The 20184-nt window shown below is 37.8% G+C and overlaps 1 protein-coding gene across 1 annotated transcript; it reads right to left on the reverse strand.

Moving 5' to 3' along the window:
* Positions 1 to 5985: 5985 nt before the first annotated feature.
* On the reverse strand, positions 5986 to 19970 carry clcnk (chloride channel K). The gene is made up of 19 exons (XM_063016024.1): positions 19868 to 19970; positions 19573 to 19704; positions 18274 to 18402; positions 17992 to 18131; positions 17815 to 17892; positions 16274 to 16349; positions 16020 to 16145; positions 15695 to 15779; positions 13523 to 13624; positions 13178 to 13262; positions 11807 to 11962; positions 9641 to 9710; positions 9385 to 9489; positions 9040 to 9256; positions 8533 to 8666; positions 8190 to 8260; positions 6543 to 6623; positions 6270 to 6356; positions 5986 to 6119 (listed from the first exon to the last, which is right to left on the reverse strand). The coding sequence occupies exons 1-19, from the start codon at positions 19968 to 19970 to the stop codon at positions 6081 to 6083; spliced, it is 2016 nt and encodes a 671-aa protein (XP_062872094.1). The 3' UTR covers positions 5986 to 6080.
* Between the last annotated feature and the right edge of the window lie 214 nt (positions 19971 to 20184).

The raw sequence follows: 20184 nt of genomic DNA on the forward strand, positions 1-20184 counted from the left end.
ACGGTGGAATAAATAATAAAGAAGGAAGATCTGCCTTTGAATTGGCTTAATCAGACTAAACTTTTGCTTTTTGAATGGCCTTATTAAAGTACTGACTCTGTAAAAAATATGTGGACTGTACTGAAAAATGACATGTTTTAGAAAACCATATATAAATCAACTACAAATAAAATTGTGTTGTATGTATATTTCTGACAGCAGATTTTGTTATTAAAGTATTAATTTATGAAGGCAGTAATGGATAATTAAGTAAATTGCAAAGACCATTAAAATCCCAGGACTGCTATAACATTAAACCACCTTTGACTTGTACATGTGCTTTTTATTGAAGATTCTTTGCAGAAAGGCTTGTATTGTTTTTATTTAAAATATTCATGATGAATTCTTTCCGCATTAATGTGCTGTTTGAAATTCATTTTTTCTGTGAACTCTGACCATTTTTAAGCTTTGAGAAAAGCAGTGTGTTTCATCTGATGCAGAAAGAAAACTTGAACAATAATCTGATCCACTGTTGGTTTTGTCTTTGTTCACACTTTATGAAAAAAGAGGGGGGGGGGGGGGGTGAGGAAGGAATGGAAGGGTGTAGTGCAACACTGAGAGAGGAGTGAAAGAGGGGAAACAGGTGGGAGTGAGAAAGGTGATGGGGAGGTGTGTGTTCATGTGAGAAAACAGATGGGCAGGGAAGAAAGAGAGAGCGTAAGAAAGACAGGCAGTGAAAGGTGATAGATCCAAGATTGAGAATTATTCTGCTTTGACATTTGCGTAGTATAAACAGAAGCATTGTGCGGCGTCTGATCCTTTTGTTTTGCAGGTGGGTTTCTGAAAAGGATTTCATCGAGCCGCAGACTGGAAGGTATAAAACCTAATTGAAATCATGATGCTGAGAGGATTTTCATTTCGGCCTCTAACAATTTCACAGAACAAAGCCTGAAGACATAATAGATCAATAATAAGATACAAGACAAATGAATCATGCACGAAAATGAAGGTGAAAGGTCAGAGAAAATACAATGTCATATCATTAAGCACAGCATGCATTGTTTTCTTTTAAACTAGATATACGTAGATCAGTTTGTCAGCCTCTGTTCTGCCATTGTGCACCTTTAAAAAGAGTAATTCCATATCACACCTTCTCAATAGGGCTGAAATCATGGTTCGAATTATGGGGGAGATTGGGTGGAGAGGGGGTGTCTGAGCCTCTTCATTAATACTTGGACCTTCCAAAAAGAGGTAAAAACAACAGTGGGGAGGGGGGGGGGGGGGTGTTAGTTAGCTAAACTGTAACTTCAGGCAAAACTTAGAAACTAGCTGATGTTATGATTAATCAATCTAAATCAGAAACTCAGTTGACTCCCCTACAATTGTCAATGTATAATTCACACTGGTTGAAATATTACAAAAACATTAATTTAATTTAATAAAAAAAAAAAAAAAAAAATTCATTTAGTTAAGTATGGCATAGCTGATTGAATGAGTGCAACACAGCAGCTCTTCTTCAAAACTTGGGTTTGATTTTCACCTCCGGGCTCTGTCTGAAAAAAGTCTGGAATGTTTTCCCAAAGTCACTGTGCCTCCTTCACACAGAAAGTCTATTTTGTAATTTAAAATGTCCCTTAGGTGTGAATGTGTGTTGCCTTTGATGAATGAGTGACCAATTTGTTTCTGAAAATGACAACATCTAGGAGGCAAGATATACAGTGCCTTGCAAAAGTATTCAGCCCCCTTGAACTTTTCAACCTTTTGCCACATTTCAGGCTTCAAACATAACGATATGAAATTGTAATTTTTTGTGAAGAATCAACAACAAGTGGGACACAATCGTGAAGTGGAACGAAATGTATTGGATATTTTACACTTTTTTTAGAAATAAAAAACTAAAAAGTGGGGCGTGCAATATTATTCAGCCCCCTTGCGTTAATACTTTGTAGCGCCACCTTTTGCTGCGATTACAGCTGCAAGTCGCTTGGGGTATGTCTCTATCAGTTTTGCACATCGAGAGACAGAAATTTTTGCCCATTCTTCCTTGCAAAACAGCTCGAGCTCAGTGAGGTTGGATGGAGAGCGTTTGTGAACAGCAGTTTTCAGCTCTTTCCACAGATTCTCGATGGGATTCAGGTCTGGACTTTGACTTGGCCATTCTAACACCTGGATACGTTTATTTGTGAACCATTCCATTGTAGATTTTGCTTTATGTTTTGGATCATTGTCTTGTTGGAAGATAAATCTCCGTCCCAGTCTCAGGTCTTTTGCAGACTGCAACAGGTTTTCTTCCAGAATGGTCCTGTATTTGGCTCCATCCATCTTCCCATCAATTTTAACCATCTTCCCTGTCCCTGCTGAAGAAAAGCCCAAACCATGATGCTGCCACCACCATGTTTGACAGTGGGGATGGTGTGTTCAGGGTGATGAGCTGTGTTGCTTTTACGCCAAACATAACGTTTTGCATTGTGGCCAAAAAGTTCGATTTTGGTTTCATCTGACCAGAGCACCTTCTTCCACATGTTTGGTGTGTCTCCCAGGTGACTTTTTATAGATATCTTTGAGAAATGACTTTCTTCTTGCCACTCTTCCATAAAGGCCAGATTTGTGCAGTGTACGACTGATTGTGTCCTATGGACAGAGTCTCCCACCTCAGCTGTAGATCTCTGCAGTTCATTCAGAGTGATCATGGGCCTCTTGGCTGCATCTCTGATCAGTCTTCTCCTTGTTTGAGCTGAAAGTTTAGAGGGACGGCCGGGTCTTGGTAGATTTGCAGTGGTCTGATACTCCTTCCATTTCAATATGATCGCTTGCACAGTGCTCCTTGAGATGTTTAAAGCTTGGGAAATCTTTTTGTATCCAAATCCGGCTTTAAACTTCTCCACAACAGTATCTCGGACCTGCCTGGTGTGTTCCTTGGTCTTCATGATGCTCTCTGCGCTTTAAACAGAACTCTGAGACTGTCACAGAGCAGGTGCATTTATACGGAGACTTGATTACACACAGGTGGATTCTATTTATCAACATCATTTAGGTCAACATTGGATCATTCAGAGATCCTCACTGAACTTCTGGAGTGAGTTTGCTGCACTGAAAGTAAAGGGGCTGAATAATATTGCACGCCCCACTTTTTAGTTTTTTATTTCTAAAAAAAGTTTAAAATATCCAATAAATTTCGTTCTACTTCACGATTGTGTCCCACTTGTTGTTGATTCTTCACAAAAAATTACAATTTCATATCGTTATGTTTGAAGCCTGAAATGTGGCAAAAGGTTGAAAAGTTCAAGGGGGCTGAATACTTTTGCAAGGCACTGTATATTGCTCTTGATGTGGTGGTTACCCATACCACAACCATACCATAAGCTTGACTTATCAGACCATATACCATGTTTCTATGTTATATTAGTCCATTTCAGATGAGCTTTTACTCATTTGACATTTGGCTTCTCCTGTGCATAGTACTGTCCTAATTTGTATTTGTGGATGCATCACCAAACGGTTAATTGGCAGTTTGTCACAGTATTGAGGGCAGTTGTAGCCTGGTGGTTAAGGTACTGGACTAGTAATCAGAAGGTTGCTGGTTCACTGCCAGGTTGCTGCTGTTGGGCCCTTGAGCAAGGCCCTTAACCCTCAATTGCTCAGACTGTATACTGTCAAAGTACTGTAGGTCGCCTTGGATAAAGGTGCCTGCTAAATGCTGAAAATGTAAATGTAAAAATATTGCCGAGCCCAACCTGTCACAGAAGCATTCTGGTTTTTAATGCTGGCTGTACTCACAGAGGGATTGAAGGTCACAAGCACTAGTGGTTTGTAGCCTTTACTTTTATGTCCAGAGATTTCTTAGCATTTCCTGAATCTTTAGATGGATAATGCCCTTTATTGCCCCTGTCCCAACTTCTTTGGAATGTGTTGCAGGCTAAAATTTGCTGCTCTAAAATGCTCCTAAATGTAAGTGAATGGACAATTAAATGATACCCAGCAAAAGTATGATAGTGATTAAATCGTTTTCTAAGCATTTATTTAAACACAGTAGATTCGATTGCTTATTCTAGGTTGCTTTTATTTCTGTCTTACACATGACCGTCCTTTTGAACGCTTTATATTTATACCTGCTATGATTATTTAAAAACCATCTAAATTTTAAACAGCTCTTAAATATACATAAACAGAACTGAAAAAAAAAAGCTTTGCACTGAAGGCTATAATAATTCACCAATAAAGCTGGAGTTTTACACAGACTTCAGTGTCTTAAGCAGCAAAACATTCATGACTAATCCAGAAATAGTCTTGTCCTTGACATGATTTGAACCACTGATGCCATTAATAATCAACAGTGACCCTACAGTGAAGTAAGTACAGATTTCCTCTGTAGGGGAAGGGCCACTGCTAGTCAGTACAAAGTTATTCTCAGAGATCACCTGAGCAGTCAGGAATTTAAATCCAATATGATCAATATGATGGAACATTTTTATCCTGATAGGAGTGGTCACTTCATGGATAACAATGTCTACATCCACAGGGAATAATAGTTGACTAAATAGTTTGGTAAGTATGAAAACAGTGTAAATAGTTTGCTGTGGACTGATCCAGTAAAATAAAGATTGCTCTTTACTACTATTATTAAAACACCAACCTAGAAAAATGTTTTTTTTAGTCATCCAATACTGTTTTAAAGGCCAAAGCACACTAAAGCTGTTCTAGTGAGACTTTCTGTTGTTTATTCTTTGACTTATCACCCATGTGTATACAGTATGATCTTTGCTTCATGCTTTCTGCTATTGGTACATTACTGTTACTGTGTGAATATGAAGGTCCATCATATTGCTCCTATTAATTGTACAGTATTTTGCAAAAAAGTAGATGGTAGTGGACTATTATTCAGAAGCTGGTTCAAGCATAAAAGATGTCTCAAAAGCAATGAAAGTGCTAGCCAGGTAATTTCCCTAAATCGATGGTGTTGTCTATAATTGTCTATGTATTAAATGCCTATTAAAATAAAGTGTGTAATGTTTTAGGCTATTTTTAACCTCTGTTTTTTTTTTTTTTTTTTTTTTTTTTTTTTTTTAAAGGCCTCTCCAAAGACTTTGAACTATGTATGTGGGAATTTGTATTTTTAACCAGTATATTTTGAAAACATATTGTTGTGTGTGTTTTGTGTGTTTACATTATTTAGTCACAGAAAAGACAGTCGCTCAAATTCTGTCAGTGATTTGCACCATTCTCAGCCATGTTTACTTCCCACCTGCTTTCAGTCACAGCAGTCTTTTTTTGCACCTGTTTCATGTTTGTAACTGCCTTGTTTCTCCCTAATTGAAACCTCGTGTTTGCAGACGTGCGAGTAATCAGAGCAGTACATGAGGCTGTTGCTGAACATTGGTCCATGGTGTTATGTTTTGTGTCTTGACCATAGTTTTGTGAACATTTTGCTTTGTCTATGATAACCTGTTATCAGATTGACCAACTATTTGTTTTTTACTTTATCCTAAAAAACACACCGGCACTTGCATCCTAACTCACCTTTCCGAGTCCTTGTTACAAATACTTAAAATCTTAAGGCTACCATGACACACAGCACATGTGAATTTTAACTTTAACTGTAGATACCTTATTTTGTAAATTTTTTGCATTTATTTTTAGCACTTTAATGTACACACAAACATCAACTAGTACATTGATTTGTTTGTTAGGTTAGCCAGAGTACTTGGAGCCTAACATGACTGGTGCTGAACGTCTGCTTCATTTAATTACACCTCCGTCATCTGCTCTATTAGGGTTGGGTACACATGGTTGATTTTAATAAATCTTTATCACTTGTCCTGCCCACAGGCCTATAAACAGAACACTGAATAGTCACAGCCCTTAGTCATGGAAGCAATAAAGAGCTCCTACTGTTTCAGTTCCAAGAAGCTGTGGCTAGCCATCCTCAATCTGGACAGATAAGCTAATTTACATGTGAGTAATTATAGTTGCTCATAATCACAACGATTACTGCAAATCAATGCTGGATAAACTCTTTCTGTACAAATTAGCACAAATTAGTCAGCTGGCTGGTAAACGTTAGCATATATAAAAACCAAATCGTGTTCATTAATCCAGCTGCATCAGATTTCTTTGGCCAGCTCCTCGATCATGTTCTTCATCTGGAAGGAATAAGGAACATGAATTACTCAGAGGCTAATTGTTTACATCTGTGATCCTTGTTTATGTCGGTGTTATTGGTGACTGTTTTTTTTTATCATGTACGAATGTGTATTTGTGTGTGATCTTGTTATGTTAGATAAACTCATCACCTCTCTCCAGGTGACGACACCACACAGCTTTCCGTTCTCTGTTACAAACAGTCGCTGCTCTCTCACAACACTCATGATGCTGTGAGCCTGGCAAAACACACACCATTACACATACTGTACATTTATTTATTGCTTTACAACCTATATATTTATTTTTTATTAATGTTTGTGTTAGGACTACGCAAAAGCACTAAGCACAAGACAGAAACTCACACATGTATCACACATGTAGAGACATTAATTAGTGTTAAACTGTCAGTACAGCCACTTTACCTGCTTTACTGTAGTTTCAGTAGAAATGTGTAGCCTTACAGGCTGAATAGTACAAACATCCTCAAGACTTTGGCAAAAACCCTTAAAAACAAGTAAAAAGATGATCAGTCCTACAATCAGTGGTCTTTTGATGCAAATCATCTTAAAGCATCAGATTGGACCTAAATATAAATACATAGGTACTCCAGAATCAAATATAATTTTATTTAAAAAGTCAAACACAAACAAATGTTATTTAGCATTTAGAAGTTATTTATATAGCAAATTAGCTTTAAAATTTATCTGGCATTTGTCAAGGTCCTGGTGTGACCAGCCTAGTTACTGATGTAAGGTTTTTGTTCTACTTTATTCTGTTGCTATTTTATTCTGAATATAACAAAACTATAAAATACTTAGAAGCTCATTTATCTGTCTCAAGTAGCAGTTTAATTGTGTTTTAACCAGTAACACACAGCTTTTAGGTTCACTTTCTGCATTTGTCAGGTCAAACCACTTTCTTACTGTAATTAAACAGGACTAGAGTTCACTCAGAGACCTCCACCTCAGCATAGTCCAAACCCAGTTGTAATGTCTGTGATGTCTTATCTGCATAAATGTGCCACATTAAGGAAGTCAAAGCATCCAGGTTCATTTAAAATGACCAAATTATGCAGGTATAAAAAGAGTCAGTAGGCAAAGAAGCAAAGTAGATTTACTACATTAATTTTAGACAGTTAAACTGCTTTTGTAAAGTCAGCAGGCCAAAGGTTTGCCACAGGTTAATGCTAATCAATGTCTAACTGCCAGTCCCTCTCTGTTATCACAATGCAATACCAGATGTAATGAAACATGCATTAAGGGTGTACTGCCAGGCTTTTGAAATGTGGAACAATATTATTGACAGGCAAGTAAAGATGCCTCCTTTTCCTAATTGCTTGAATGCTGGTGGTCAACGTCATTTTCCCCCCATTTACAGAGACTGGAGCTGTCCAGATGTTTTACTTTATGGCTTTATTGTTGAGTTCAGCTGAGGAGTTCATTAGGAATTGTGATGTGACTCATTTTCACATTTCAAATCTTAAAATACAGCCTCCTCTAAGCAGTCGAGGATCCAAAAATGAAGCTTATTTATGCAGTCAATACAAAAAAAACTATAAAAAGGTACCAAAGCACTTCCACTTTCACTGACCAAAATTTTAAAGGCAGTTTGATGTTAAACTGAACCTCATAAGTCAAGGCAAGACCTGGGAAGCCAAAAAAATCTTACATCTTAAAAAAGTGCTCTGCCAAAAACAGCAAATGTCTTAGCTGGCGACAAATAGCTTTGGCATTAGATTGCTACAAAGGTTGTGTGTACTTCTTTTGACTTTAAATTAAATGTTCATATGTTAAATGTACCTCAAGTTTCAAGAGCAGTGGTAACTCGGTGGTTAAGGTACTGGACTAGTAATCATACAGTTGCCAGTTTAAGCCCCCCGTTGCCAAGTTGTCACTGTTAGGCCCCTGAGCAGGGCCTTAACCGTCCATTGCATGAATTGAATATAGTGATAATTGTAAGTCGCTTTGGATAAAAACATCTGCTAAATCAGCAAATGTATTTAATTATTCCTAAATTCTGACCAAATTGTTGCATTCTCAGCATGATTATGTACAGATTTACATTGTTACCTTGTTTTGGCTTTTCAGAAGGAAATCCTGCAGTTGTGCTCTTGTGACAGTTCCTATCAGGATTGGAGAGTCTGAAAGACAGAACAAAAGGTGTTATGGTGTTATCCACAGATAAGCTATTATTTTAGCTCACCACTCCTTGAGGGAAACATAGCTTTAATTATGCTTTTAGTGTGACATTATCTTCACACTGTTGTCTTCACTGCTGCTGCTAGCTGTCACATCTGGTCTGTTGCCCATTTCCTGCCGCCATTCTTCTCCTGTGTTGTAAAACTGCATTGTGCTGTGACTGTCACTTCAAATATGTGATAATGTTGATGCATAGTTGATTTGTCAGACATACTATTGGAGTCCACAACAGGGAATTCAGTTTCTTTGCTGGAGTCCAGGACATGCTGCACTCCTGTCACTCCCTCACCTCGCTGTAACACGGCCCCTGCTGGCACCACAAATTGCCTGATCTGCACCAGGGACAGCCTGGTCACACATGAAATAGTCGGTTAATAGAGTGGCAAAGTCGTAAGATTTTATTTTTTACTTTTTTTTAGCACTGGCTTGCTATTAAGGAAATCTGGTGCTTAGACTTGGCCCTCACACCAGCTTTCAAACAAAGAAGTATTTGCTGTAATGTATTAGTTACAAGAACAGTCACAACATCATTCATGACAGTCAACAGGTCATTCATGACAAATGTGGAAATGAGTAAATCCTGGTTAATTACCGTTTCAAGGCATCTAATGTGAATGACGCTAAACAAAATCAATAGCAGTAATGATCTTTAAAGCATCTCTGTATAAAGAAAAACAAGCTAAAACAGGCTACTGTGCCCTTTAGGAGGTATGTGACTCACTTTGGACAGGCCCTGATTAGAGATGGCAGGTGTGGAAGTCTCTTAATGAGTGATATTCCATCGTAGAATGACGGCTGATGCCTTGCACGTGATATCGAATTGGATATCAACGTGGCCACCAGAATTGGCACAACATGAGTGGACTGACCGGTCAACTCCAGAGCACAGAGGGCAGGTGAGAGAGTATGTGTTACTGCACCTGCAAATGCTGCTGCCCCTGCACACACACACACACACACAGAGCAGAAACCTTCAGGAAATCCAGAACACCCCATCAATGACTCACAGCCATGAAATTTTGGCATTTAATCTCAGGAAAGTCAGCAGGACTAAATGTTGGTTTACCCACTAATGCGTAGCCTCCTGGGTTTATTACACTCTCCCCTGGTGAGATTCCATCTGGGAACAGAAAGGCCAATCCTTCACCTAGCAAACGCCCTAGAGCGGCACCTTTAAAGAGACGTTACTGTTTGCATCATGTCTCAGTGAGACTTTGATATATGTGTTGACACACAGCACTGGACACAAACTGCATCCTAATAAACCTGTTTTCATTCTGGATGAGAATAAGTGGAACACTTAAAACTCTTATCTGACTCACCGAAAATAAAGACAGGCATGAAATAGCCAGCAGGCAGGGGTAAGGTGCAGGCCAGGACCAGCAGCCAGAGCTGATAACAAAAAAAAAAGACTTAAATGGGTTTTGCTGCAATCATCTAAATATTATATTCTGTGCAGAATGATTAATAATTATCAGTGCTGAGGAGCATATGAGTGAAAAGAAATTATTAAATAAAACAAAGTCATTAATTAACCGAAGGACCCTTCATTTACAGAACGTCGTTGCATGATTGCTTATGTAAATGGAAGATTGTCCTTTGAACCTTTACAGCCCACTGACGGCATTATTAGCCATTATAAATGACATCTAGTTTAAATAAAGTGGAGAATAATAATCAAACCACTGCTAGAGAATGCATTTTAATCTACATTATTAAAAATACATGCACTTTAAGGTCAGTGACATTTGTGGTTTTGAATATAAATCAAAACAATTACAGCCTTGAACTGCAATGTTTCTTTTAAGGCCATGTCGGGCATATAGAGATACTATTTTTTTAAATTAATTTTAATAGAAATTAACAGCGGCTGTTCACAATATTATATCCCAGTCTTATCCAATCACCCTATTGCATTACACTTCCTTTTTACTGATGTTGATCTTTACCCTGGTTTAGGAGAGCCATGATTAACACATGCCCCCTCCGACACGTGCACAGTAGCCGACTGCATTTTTTCACCTGCATGAGGCGAGTTCATATGCGGATCAGCTTTGTGTACGGAGAGACACAACCAGCAGAGGTCGTAATTGCATCAGTTATGAGGTCCCGTCCGGCATCCGCCTTGAACAACAGCCAATCGTTGTTCGTGTAGGCGCCCAGCCTGCCGGAAGTTCCAGTGTCAGCTCTGGTGGGGTTTGGAATATTTTGAATGTAATTTTTTAAACACACATTTAAATGAGATGCTTATTTTACAAGAAAAAAGTACTGATCCCACAATGCACTGTTTTATTTGATATCAGTCTAATTTTCTTTTTTACTTTTATCATTCATCGTCTCATTTGCTAGCAAATTTACTCGCTAGCCACTTGAGTAAAGCTTCCAGAACAAAGGACATTCAAAAAGTGGGGATTGGTCTTGTGATCACATGGTTAAAGCAATGTCTCTGATTGGTTGTTTTACCTTTGTGATTTAGGGTATTGAAGAACATTTTAATAAAATGTTTAACAATTAAATTACAATCAGACCAGAAGCATATAGCATCAATTAAGTAATCAATCTCACGGTTCCTGGAGACTCAAGAGTTTTACTATTAAGAATAAAATATCCATTATGAAATTTCATTGATTTATTCATTTTAATAGTTGCTTTATCCTGATCAGGATCACAGTGGGTCTGGCACCACCTGACAACATGGGGTGCAAAACAAGAATACACCTGGGATATGGCATCACACCCTCACACAAGCCCTCACTCACTAACTTACACAAGGAGCGATTTAGACTAGCCAATCCATCTTCTGTTTGTTTTTATGATGTAAGAGTACCCACAGGAAACCCATGAAACAAACAGGACGGTCCTTTTCTATTTGGCCCGGAGAATGCGACATCCATTATTTCCAAAAACAAGTTAAGGTGGACTTGTCAGACCACAGCACGTTTCCACTTTGTGTCAGTTCATTTCAGATGAGCTTGAGCCCGGAGAAGAGGAAGAATTTTCTGGTTGCTGCTGATACATGGCTTCCACTTCTTATTAATTTTAAAATGATTTATTAAATTCTGTATCCACATCTGCTACAGATTGAAAAAAATTTTTTTTTGGTGCAATTGTGTGTGTAAAAAATTATTTTGAAAGAAATGCAGTTTTTTTTCCTCAATCTGGCAAAGTTCAAATAATCTTTGCTCATAAATGACAAAAAGGGGGCACGTTAATACCCTTTTATTGTTTTGTTTTGCCTCTCTTTTATCTTTTTAAGCATTAATTTAAGATTTTGCATATAATTACGAAAATAGTTTATAAGGTAAAATATTACATATCTCTTTTCTGTGCTGTTACAGGTAAAATATATTCTATTTACTTCTTCTATTTTATTAGCATGTCACTTATAGTCCCAGCTTTTCTGCAATATGGTTACTGTCCCAACATTTTTTGAAAACAGCAAGAATAAAAGTACTGAATGTCTGTAAAATATGTTAAATTAACTTCACCTTCAGGAAAATGAAGCATCCAAGAGTGTAAAAAATGCTAACTCCAGATGGACTCCATTCCTGTGCAAAAGATTCCTGCAGTACTGTGGCATTGTGGGAAATGGAGTTCCATTTAGTACTTTCTAGCAAGGAGGAGAGCAGCTGCCTCATTGAGAGCTGTAATAATGAAATCAAAGAACTTAATGAGACTTAAATAAGCAGTTAAACAGTTGCAAACAGGTATTAAAAAAATGAACATTTAAAGCTCAGCACTATTGTTGTTTCACTCCTGCATTAACACTTCCTCTAACCAGTTTTCTAATGATCTTGCCTTGGTACTATGGTGCCAACACCTCCACCCCCCTGTGGGGCCAACTAATAATATAGGGCAGATTACATTTACATTGTCGGCATTTAGCAGAGGCTTTTATCCAAAGTGACTTACAGTACTGTGACAGTATACTGTCTAAGCAATTAAAGGTTATGAGCCTTGCTCAGGGGCCCAACGGTGGCAACCTGGCAGTAGCGGGGCTTGAACCAGCAACCTTTGGATGACTAGTCCAGTACGTTAAACACTAGGCCACAACTGTCACCGTTAATTCTCATACAGTACAACAAAATGCTTTATTCCACATATCCCAGCTTCAGAGTGCAGCCATAGTACTGAGCCTCTGGAGACAAGAGGGATAAGGGCCAACAGTGGATGCATGGCAGAGACAGGATTTAAACCCACAACCTTCCAATTGGTAACCCACAGCTCTACCCACTGGGCTACAACTGTCCCCAACTCCATATTAATGCCCATGGTCTTTGAATTTGAGGTTTAACAATCTCATGAACAAGAGTCCACATACTTTTGGTCATATGGTGTATGTCATGGCAGATTTGTGCTTTTAGCGGTGCTACACTGGAACACATACTTTTTGTTTATGTTTATAGTAAGTGGGAAAAAACACAAAAATCCAAATGTTTACCAAGGAGAAGAGAATTCAGCTACTTTTAAACAAATAAATATTGATGTGTTTGCAGTATTGTGATTTAATTTTAAGAACATAGTGGCAAAACATCTTCAATTTTTGAAATCCTGTGACTGAAACATCCTTGAAGAATCACTACACTAATGGCCTTGTGTGTAGTTGATAAATGGTGTGCTCTTCCATCCATATCGTTTACTTCTTGCTGGTAAATCAATGTACAATTTTTGTGCTCCATAATTTCTTTCTGTATGGTCTTTGAAAATACTCTTTTGAAAGTGGTTAAATGAAACTCAGCCATTTAAGCATCTTGCCATGTGGATTAATGAAAATATAACTGAATATTCAGAATGAATAATGTCTTAATATGCTCCAAATTGGTATGTTGAATCCTTTTTAAAACCACTTAAATTCTCACCTGAGAAGCGATGAGAGCTCCTGCACTGTGAGGGAAGGTCACTGAGGCCAAGAGAAATGCTACGATTGCTGAATACAATGCTTTCCTGCATACAGATCCAAAAATTCAGCAGTTAATAATAGCATTCAATTAATGCTCATGTTTAATTACTACAGCTCACCAAATTTGTTCAAGGTACTGTTTGGAGCGATTCAATTATCAGCAATTATTCTGAAATTCAAAGGTATGTGTTATGACCTTGACAAGCCTGTGCTGCTTTATATTCTATTGAAATCCCAGTTAACTGTAGCTGTTTTTCAGACTTGGACAGAATTCTAAACTGAAACAGAGTCGTCGGCTGCTCACTCTGTCGCCAAAAAGCTGCTGATCGTCTTTTGTGTTCTGACGAAGCGTAGAATCCACCGATGACAGAATAAATAAACACAGCTCACAGCTCCACACAGCAGTCTGCAGAGATCAAAGAAAGAGACAGAGAGCAGGAGATTAGTTCACCCAAATGAATCATTATCAGCATTTATAATGAAAGCCAGAGGAAGGGGGTTATGAGTCACACAATCACCCAATTTCATGACAGGAAAAATAAATCACAATTATGAGCCAGCATGTTAATGATGACTTTTAAAGCAGTATTCGAGCATCCAGTCTAATCTCTGTTAGTACTGCCAGTAGATCTGACACATTTTACTGTACTAAGAAAAGAGTAAAATAGCCTGTGTACTTAAACTTATAATGGAAAGCCAAGTGTTGGAGCAGTCACCACTTAAGAAAAAAGAAAATCTTTTTAGATATGCATGGTAAGGTGACAGGCTGATATGTGGTCATGTAAATCCATTTCCTATCTTACTTATCTCTGAAATGTGTCTAGAATTCAAATGGAGTTCACCTGTAGCAATTTGATCTAACTGGATATGAATTAGAAAGACACAAATCTATATTGTGGGTCTATAAAGGCCCACAATTTACACTGCATCGTTAGGACAAAAACCAAACCACGAAGTCTAGGGAACTGCTCAGCCACAATTTGATTTCTGTGATCAAATACTAAAATCTGATCTAACAGATTGTTTAATTCCATTACATTCTTTTAGCCATTTACTTTCACAAACTACTTGATTGAACATGATCAGTGGGGTTCTGGAAGCATTGGATGCTTGACAGGAATATACCCTGAACACAACATAATTCCACATTTGCTTACTTACTCACACCTAGGAATTCAAAGTAGCCAATTCACCCTCTACATAGTTTTAAGAGGTAGGAGAAAATGTGGTACTTGAAGGAAACCTACATGCACATAGAGAAAACATGAAGTTAAACCTTAGTCTCCAAGACCCATGTCACTTTATCTGCTAAGCCACGGTGCCACCCCAATTCATTTGCTTCATAGATATATTACAAAGTTACATAAGTAAGAGAACATAATTGAAGCCTTTAGGGAACAAGTTCAACAGTTTTGTTTCTATTCAACCTTTAAATGTGGTTCTTCATTCACGCCAATATATGTCATGCTTAAAGAGTTTCAAAATTGTCTCAAAGAGTACTAAATATACCTCTGTGTGTTGCTTGGTTAGTATCCTAAACAGTATATTCTTATGTAAAAAGATACATGCTTTGCTTGCTAGCCAGCCAGTTAAGTAAAGCTTCCAGAACTGAGGACGCTGGAAAAGTGGCCATTTGGTTTGTAATCACATGGTTACAGCAATGTCTCTTATTGATTGTTTTACCTTTGTGATTTAGGGTATTTAATTTAATTTAATTTTAGGAGCATATAGCATCAATTATTTAATCTCATGGCTCATGTAAACTTAGATTTACCATTAAGAGTGAAAACATCCATTATGAAATTTCACTGATTTATTCATTTTCTATAGTTGCTTTATCCTGATCAGGATCACAGTGTGTCTGGCACCACCTGGCAACATTCTTCCTCAGTGTCTGACCAAAGTACACGCCAAACTACAGACAGGTATACTGTCAAATCCATTTGTTATACATGATTAAACTGTTTGTTGAAGCTTAAAGGTCCTTTAACGTTACTTAGCAACCAGGAGACAGAATAATACAATTGTGGTGAAACTACGCTCTTATATTAAATTACCGCATGATTATTTTACCAAAACTGAATTATAGAATAGGATCAATTCCTTACCGTCAGTGCCCTCCTAACAATAGATTTCATGGTCACTACTACCTGTTGTATTATATGCTAATAGTAGGCTGCAAATATTGCATTTACATTTTCGGCATTTAGCAGACACTTGTATTCAAAGCGACTTACAGTACCATGACAGTGTATTGTCTAAGCAATTGAGGATTAAGGGCCTTGCTCAAGGGCCCAACAGTAGCAACCTGGCAGTGGTGGGGCTTGACCCAGTGACTTTTCGATTACTAGTCCAGTACCTTAATCGCTAGGCTACAACTGCCCTATTATCAATTATAACTGTATTTATTATGAATATGCACTTCTTAGCTATATAGTCATCACTTACGTATATACAGTACAACCTAAAGACTTACCCTAAGAGAGCAAAAAATGATATTTCTGCTGGTTGATAAGGAATCTCACTGGGAAAACGGGTCTTGAATACAGCTTGGACTGTTTCTGAAAGGGCAGACCAGGTTATTTTTATTTATACATACACTTTATATGCAATTGCTCTGACTTTTAGAGAACCCAACAATTCCAACTGAAAAGCAATAAATTTCATCAGACCTTCAGTCATAGCATTCTATTAGGCCCAAGGGGAATAATAAATGTGCCATGCTTAAATTAGATTAGAGTAAAGGAGTTCTGCCATCCATCAGGAGCCAGTGTGAACACTATTCTGGTTTGTATTGTTACCTTGTTCTCCACTGCACACCGAGAGGAGACGGAAAGTGAACGCACCGCAGACTGCAGCGAAAAAGCATGGGCAGTAATCACGCACTGAATAGTGACTGCCCATTACTTCAATACTGAAAAGCACTCCTGAGTGAAATAGAAAAAGAGAGGGGGGAGAGAAATAGAATAAGGATCAATTTTAGGGCTGTCTGAAGTACCGATGGACTAGTGTGTTATGTATAAAAATGAGATAGCCATGGTGGGGATCAGCTCACCACTGATTGGAGCCCCAAAAACACTGGCTACACCCACTGCTGATGCCACAACCAGCATTTCTCCTTGAGGTCTCCTCTAATCAATGCACAGAAACACAGTCTCAGTGAATGTGCATGTATAGTCTGGTTTTCTTAATACATATTACAATAGCATAAATGACTTTAAATCAGTTGTACTCATAAAAACGAAATAACTGCATTTATTAATCATTTTGTTATCTCTGCATATGGATACCATACAGATGTACATTGTAGGTTACTGACCTAAGGTGTTTTCTCTTCATTGATGGATGGAATTAAGAGAGACTGATTTGTATAGAATCTAATGTCTGTAGGAACACTAGAAAAGGGAAATGTTTACTGTGGAAGCACTTCTGTAAGTCGCTCTGGATAAAAGCATCTGCTAAATGCTGAAATTGTAAATATAAGTTCTTTTTTTCTGTGACTCTGTGACTGAATGATTGTAACACATATTACCTTGTCTAAAGAACTCTCTTTTTCTTGCCAAAGTAAGGGACATATTTCTTATATTGGGTTGAAAATGTATCCAGATGGTCAGACATAAACCAAGTACCAGTAAAAACAGGTCTGGCGTAAATAAGAAGCTGCTAGAACATGTTGCCATGGGCTTAGAGGTTGCTGTGCAGGAAATAAGCCCCTGGCTCAAGTCTAGTGATTTCTTTGTCCATGTGATTGGCAACAAACTTTACTCAAGCTTTAAGATGATGACTTTGGATTAGGGTCTTTCCTGCACATGGGAGTTTAAAGCTCAACAGTGGACAGTGTCACTCATGTTCTAGCAGCTTCTAATTCAGATCAGTTTAATGATAATTACATCCGAACATCATGATGAATTTCCTCTCAGTATAATGCGACAGGTTGGGGTATCCACCACTGTTTCATGAACTTTGTAATAGTGACATGGGTCATGTAACGTCAGCAAGGACATCAAACACCATCAGCCATCAAAGGTCAGAGTCACCTGAGTTGTAAGGTTATTTTGCACTGGAAATATACCGTTGCTTTTCTATTAAACGCCTATGGCTGCAGGGCAGAGTCGCAAAGCCTTGCCGTTTACACAGCAATCCTGAGCGTTACCTTTACAATGGTTTAGCCTATTTGTGTATGACCTTGTCCTCCAAGTTTTGGAATTTGACCTTCATCTCTCTGTGGTGCAACACTCTGCATTGCAATCTAGACCTACTAGCTTCAAATGTTTTTGGTACTGTTGACTGGTAATAAACCTCAGCAAATGGAACCACTACCTCCTGTCCCATCTGGTACACCACAGGTCCAAGCCTAAACCCAATTAAGATGTTCCCAAAAAATATTGCTGCTAAAAGAGGTTCTACAACCAGAGCACACTGCATGATTGTTTATTGCAGAAGGTAATAACCCCAAAGGGTTCACAAACTTTTTCTTGCTTCTTTATTGTAGCTATATGTCAGGTGTACCTAAAATAAATCAGCCAGTGAGTGTAACTAGTGTGTATACTGTACATAATAAAAAATTAATTACATATTTGATTGCATGTGGCATACCTTCTTTTCATCGCAAACTGAGGCATACAGACGGTACAAGTACGCTCCCAACATATTTGAGAGATGGACAAATGGACCCTGTAAAGATTATTATCAGGAGACATTATAAAGAGGTTAAAATAAAATTGGACGGTCATGAACTTTACATGCTCACCTGTTTAATATTAATAGTCTTACCACTTTTCCAAGGAACACTGTGCTACCGGCAGATAGTAAACAGGTAAGGCCTACAAGTTTGGCAAATAGATTAGATACTGATAGGTAGTCTGGCAACTCCACACCTGAGAGGATGGTCCTAATCTCAGGGACACCTGAACCTGAGGCAGAAGTAAATAAAACAAGGACAGAAATCAAAGAGTTAGATCAGTTCAGGGCTTAAAGATGTACAGACATCAGTTTAGCTTTGGTCATGTGTTTAGACATCACTGATCGGTCTGATTAAAGATTATATTAGGATACCTGCAGACTGAGGACAGATGCTGTGAGAGAAACTAGTCGAGAGGGCACAGAGACAGGCTGGGTACAACGTCCAGCACAGGAACTGCAGCAGGAGGTTACCCTCCAAACGACTGTACAACCACTGGTGGGCTGAAAAATAATATGAACAAGTTACAAACCCCATCTCCAGAAGAGTTGGTAAATTTTTTTTTTTTTTAAGCCTTATTTAACTGGCAAAACAAACAAACAACTTCATGTATTTTGTAAATATACTCCAAAAAAGTTAAGACAGGGTTTTATCAACCCTGTGTTCCAACACTGTTCTTATAAATGAAACTTTTTAATCGTTGGAGAACCAAGGACACAAATTATTTTTTGCAAGTGGAATTTTTCTCCATTCTTGCTTGAAACAAGATTTCAGCTGCTCAACAGTCCGTGGTCGCCGTAATCTGAGTCTCCACTTCATGCTGCACCAACATTTTCAATAGGAGACACATCTGGAGGACTTGAAAGTCCAAAAGCATGATATTTGTGTGCATTATGCTCTGTATGCTCTCACATATATTTATATATATAACCTCTTTCTTCTACTTTGTGCTTAAAACCAGCACCACTGACTAAGTAAGAAGCCCTTCACTAATTCTTTTTCTTTCATGTTGTTTGTGATACTACTGCTCAGCCATTCAGACAGTGTTTGCTCTTGGCTTTTTATAATAGCAAAAAGGGCTGCGTAATTCAAAGGCTTTGAATTGTATTTTTTTTTTAAGCATTAATAAGAACATCATTGAGAACACTGAGCTAAACATATCACTGTGTCTTTATGAAGCAGAAAAATAATGTTATTCCTCAGACTGATCTTTCACTTATGAATCATGTACTCTGTAGTTTCTGCTGCTATAATAATTTGAAAGAGTTCTTCCTCTGTATGATATAGACACATTTACATCAGAGCTTTTATCTTCAGGTAATTGAGATTAATTTAAATATGATATTTTTTTTGCTTTGCTGTTTTTGCATCATTTTCTAATGTCTATTAATAAAACTACAACTGAACATTTATAGAATATTGAATCTCTGGGTTGGTAAGTGTTTATGGGTTAAAATAAACTTTATATACATGCTCATCCTCATCCAAATCAATCCCAGAAACATCCCTATGAACAAAACCAGAATTATGTATACGCATCATTTTTTGTGACAATTGTGCACACACTTTCATACACATCACATACACACATGCTTTTAACTCAGATTCAGGTTTAGCTATTATAAGTAACAGGACTGATCTTTAATGAAGTGTAGTTTTGTAAACCGGTTCACCTCGCAGAAGTTTGGCCACAGTCAGATCCATACAGAAGCTCATGAGAGCAGCAAGAACTCCCAGAGCGGCGTAGTAGTACCACTCAAGTCCAGCCAGAAATAGCAGTGCAGTTTGAACCCTCACCACACACCCTGTATAACACAAACACAATAACAACAACACTTTACACAAATATGAGTGTCAGTTATATATATTAATGTACAGGAGTAGGAATTAATCATGTATAAATAGGTAATAATGATGAAAAAAGAGAGGAAAACTATAAATAGAATTATTTTTTAAATCAATCTTTACCTCTAATCCATGATCGAGCAGGCTGCCAGGGTTTCCAAGGACGTTCATTAGAGATAATTAGCTTCTCCTGTGTGGATTCTGGCTTTTCTCTATCAGGGCTCATTTGGCATACATAAACATGTTCCATTGTCTAAAACAATTTAAATACCATAAAGCACATTAAATCTGTAATTTCATAATAAAGTTTACATAAACGTGTAAGAGACATGTAAAGTATGTCATGTCAGTCTTGGGTTTTTAATGATTTTTGTGACAGTGAAACAGATCTTTCTCTGTAACTGAATGATTGGAACACAGACTTTAAAAATCATTGAAAA

Source organism: Trichomycterus rosablanca, chromosome 19 (genome assembly GCF_030014385.1).
Source record: "Trichomycterus rosablanca isolate fTriRos1 chromosome 19, fTriRos1.hap1, whole genome shotgun sequence".
Lineage (NCBI taxonomy): Eukaryota > Metazoa > Chordata > Actinopteri > Siluriformes > Trichomycteridae > Trichomycterus > Trichomycterus rosablanca.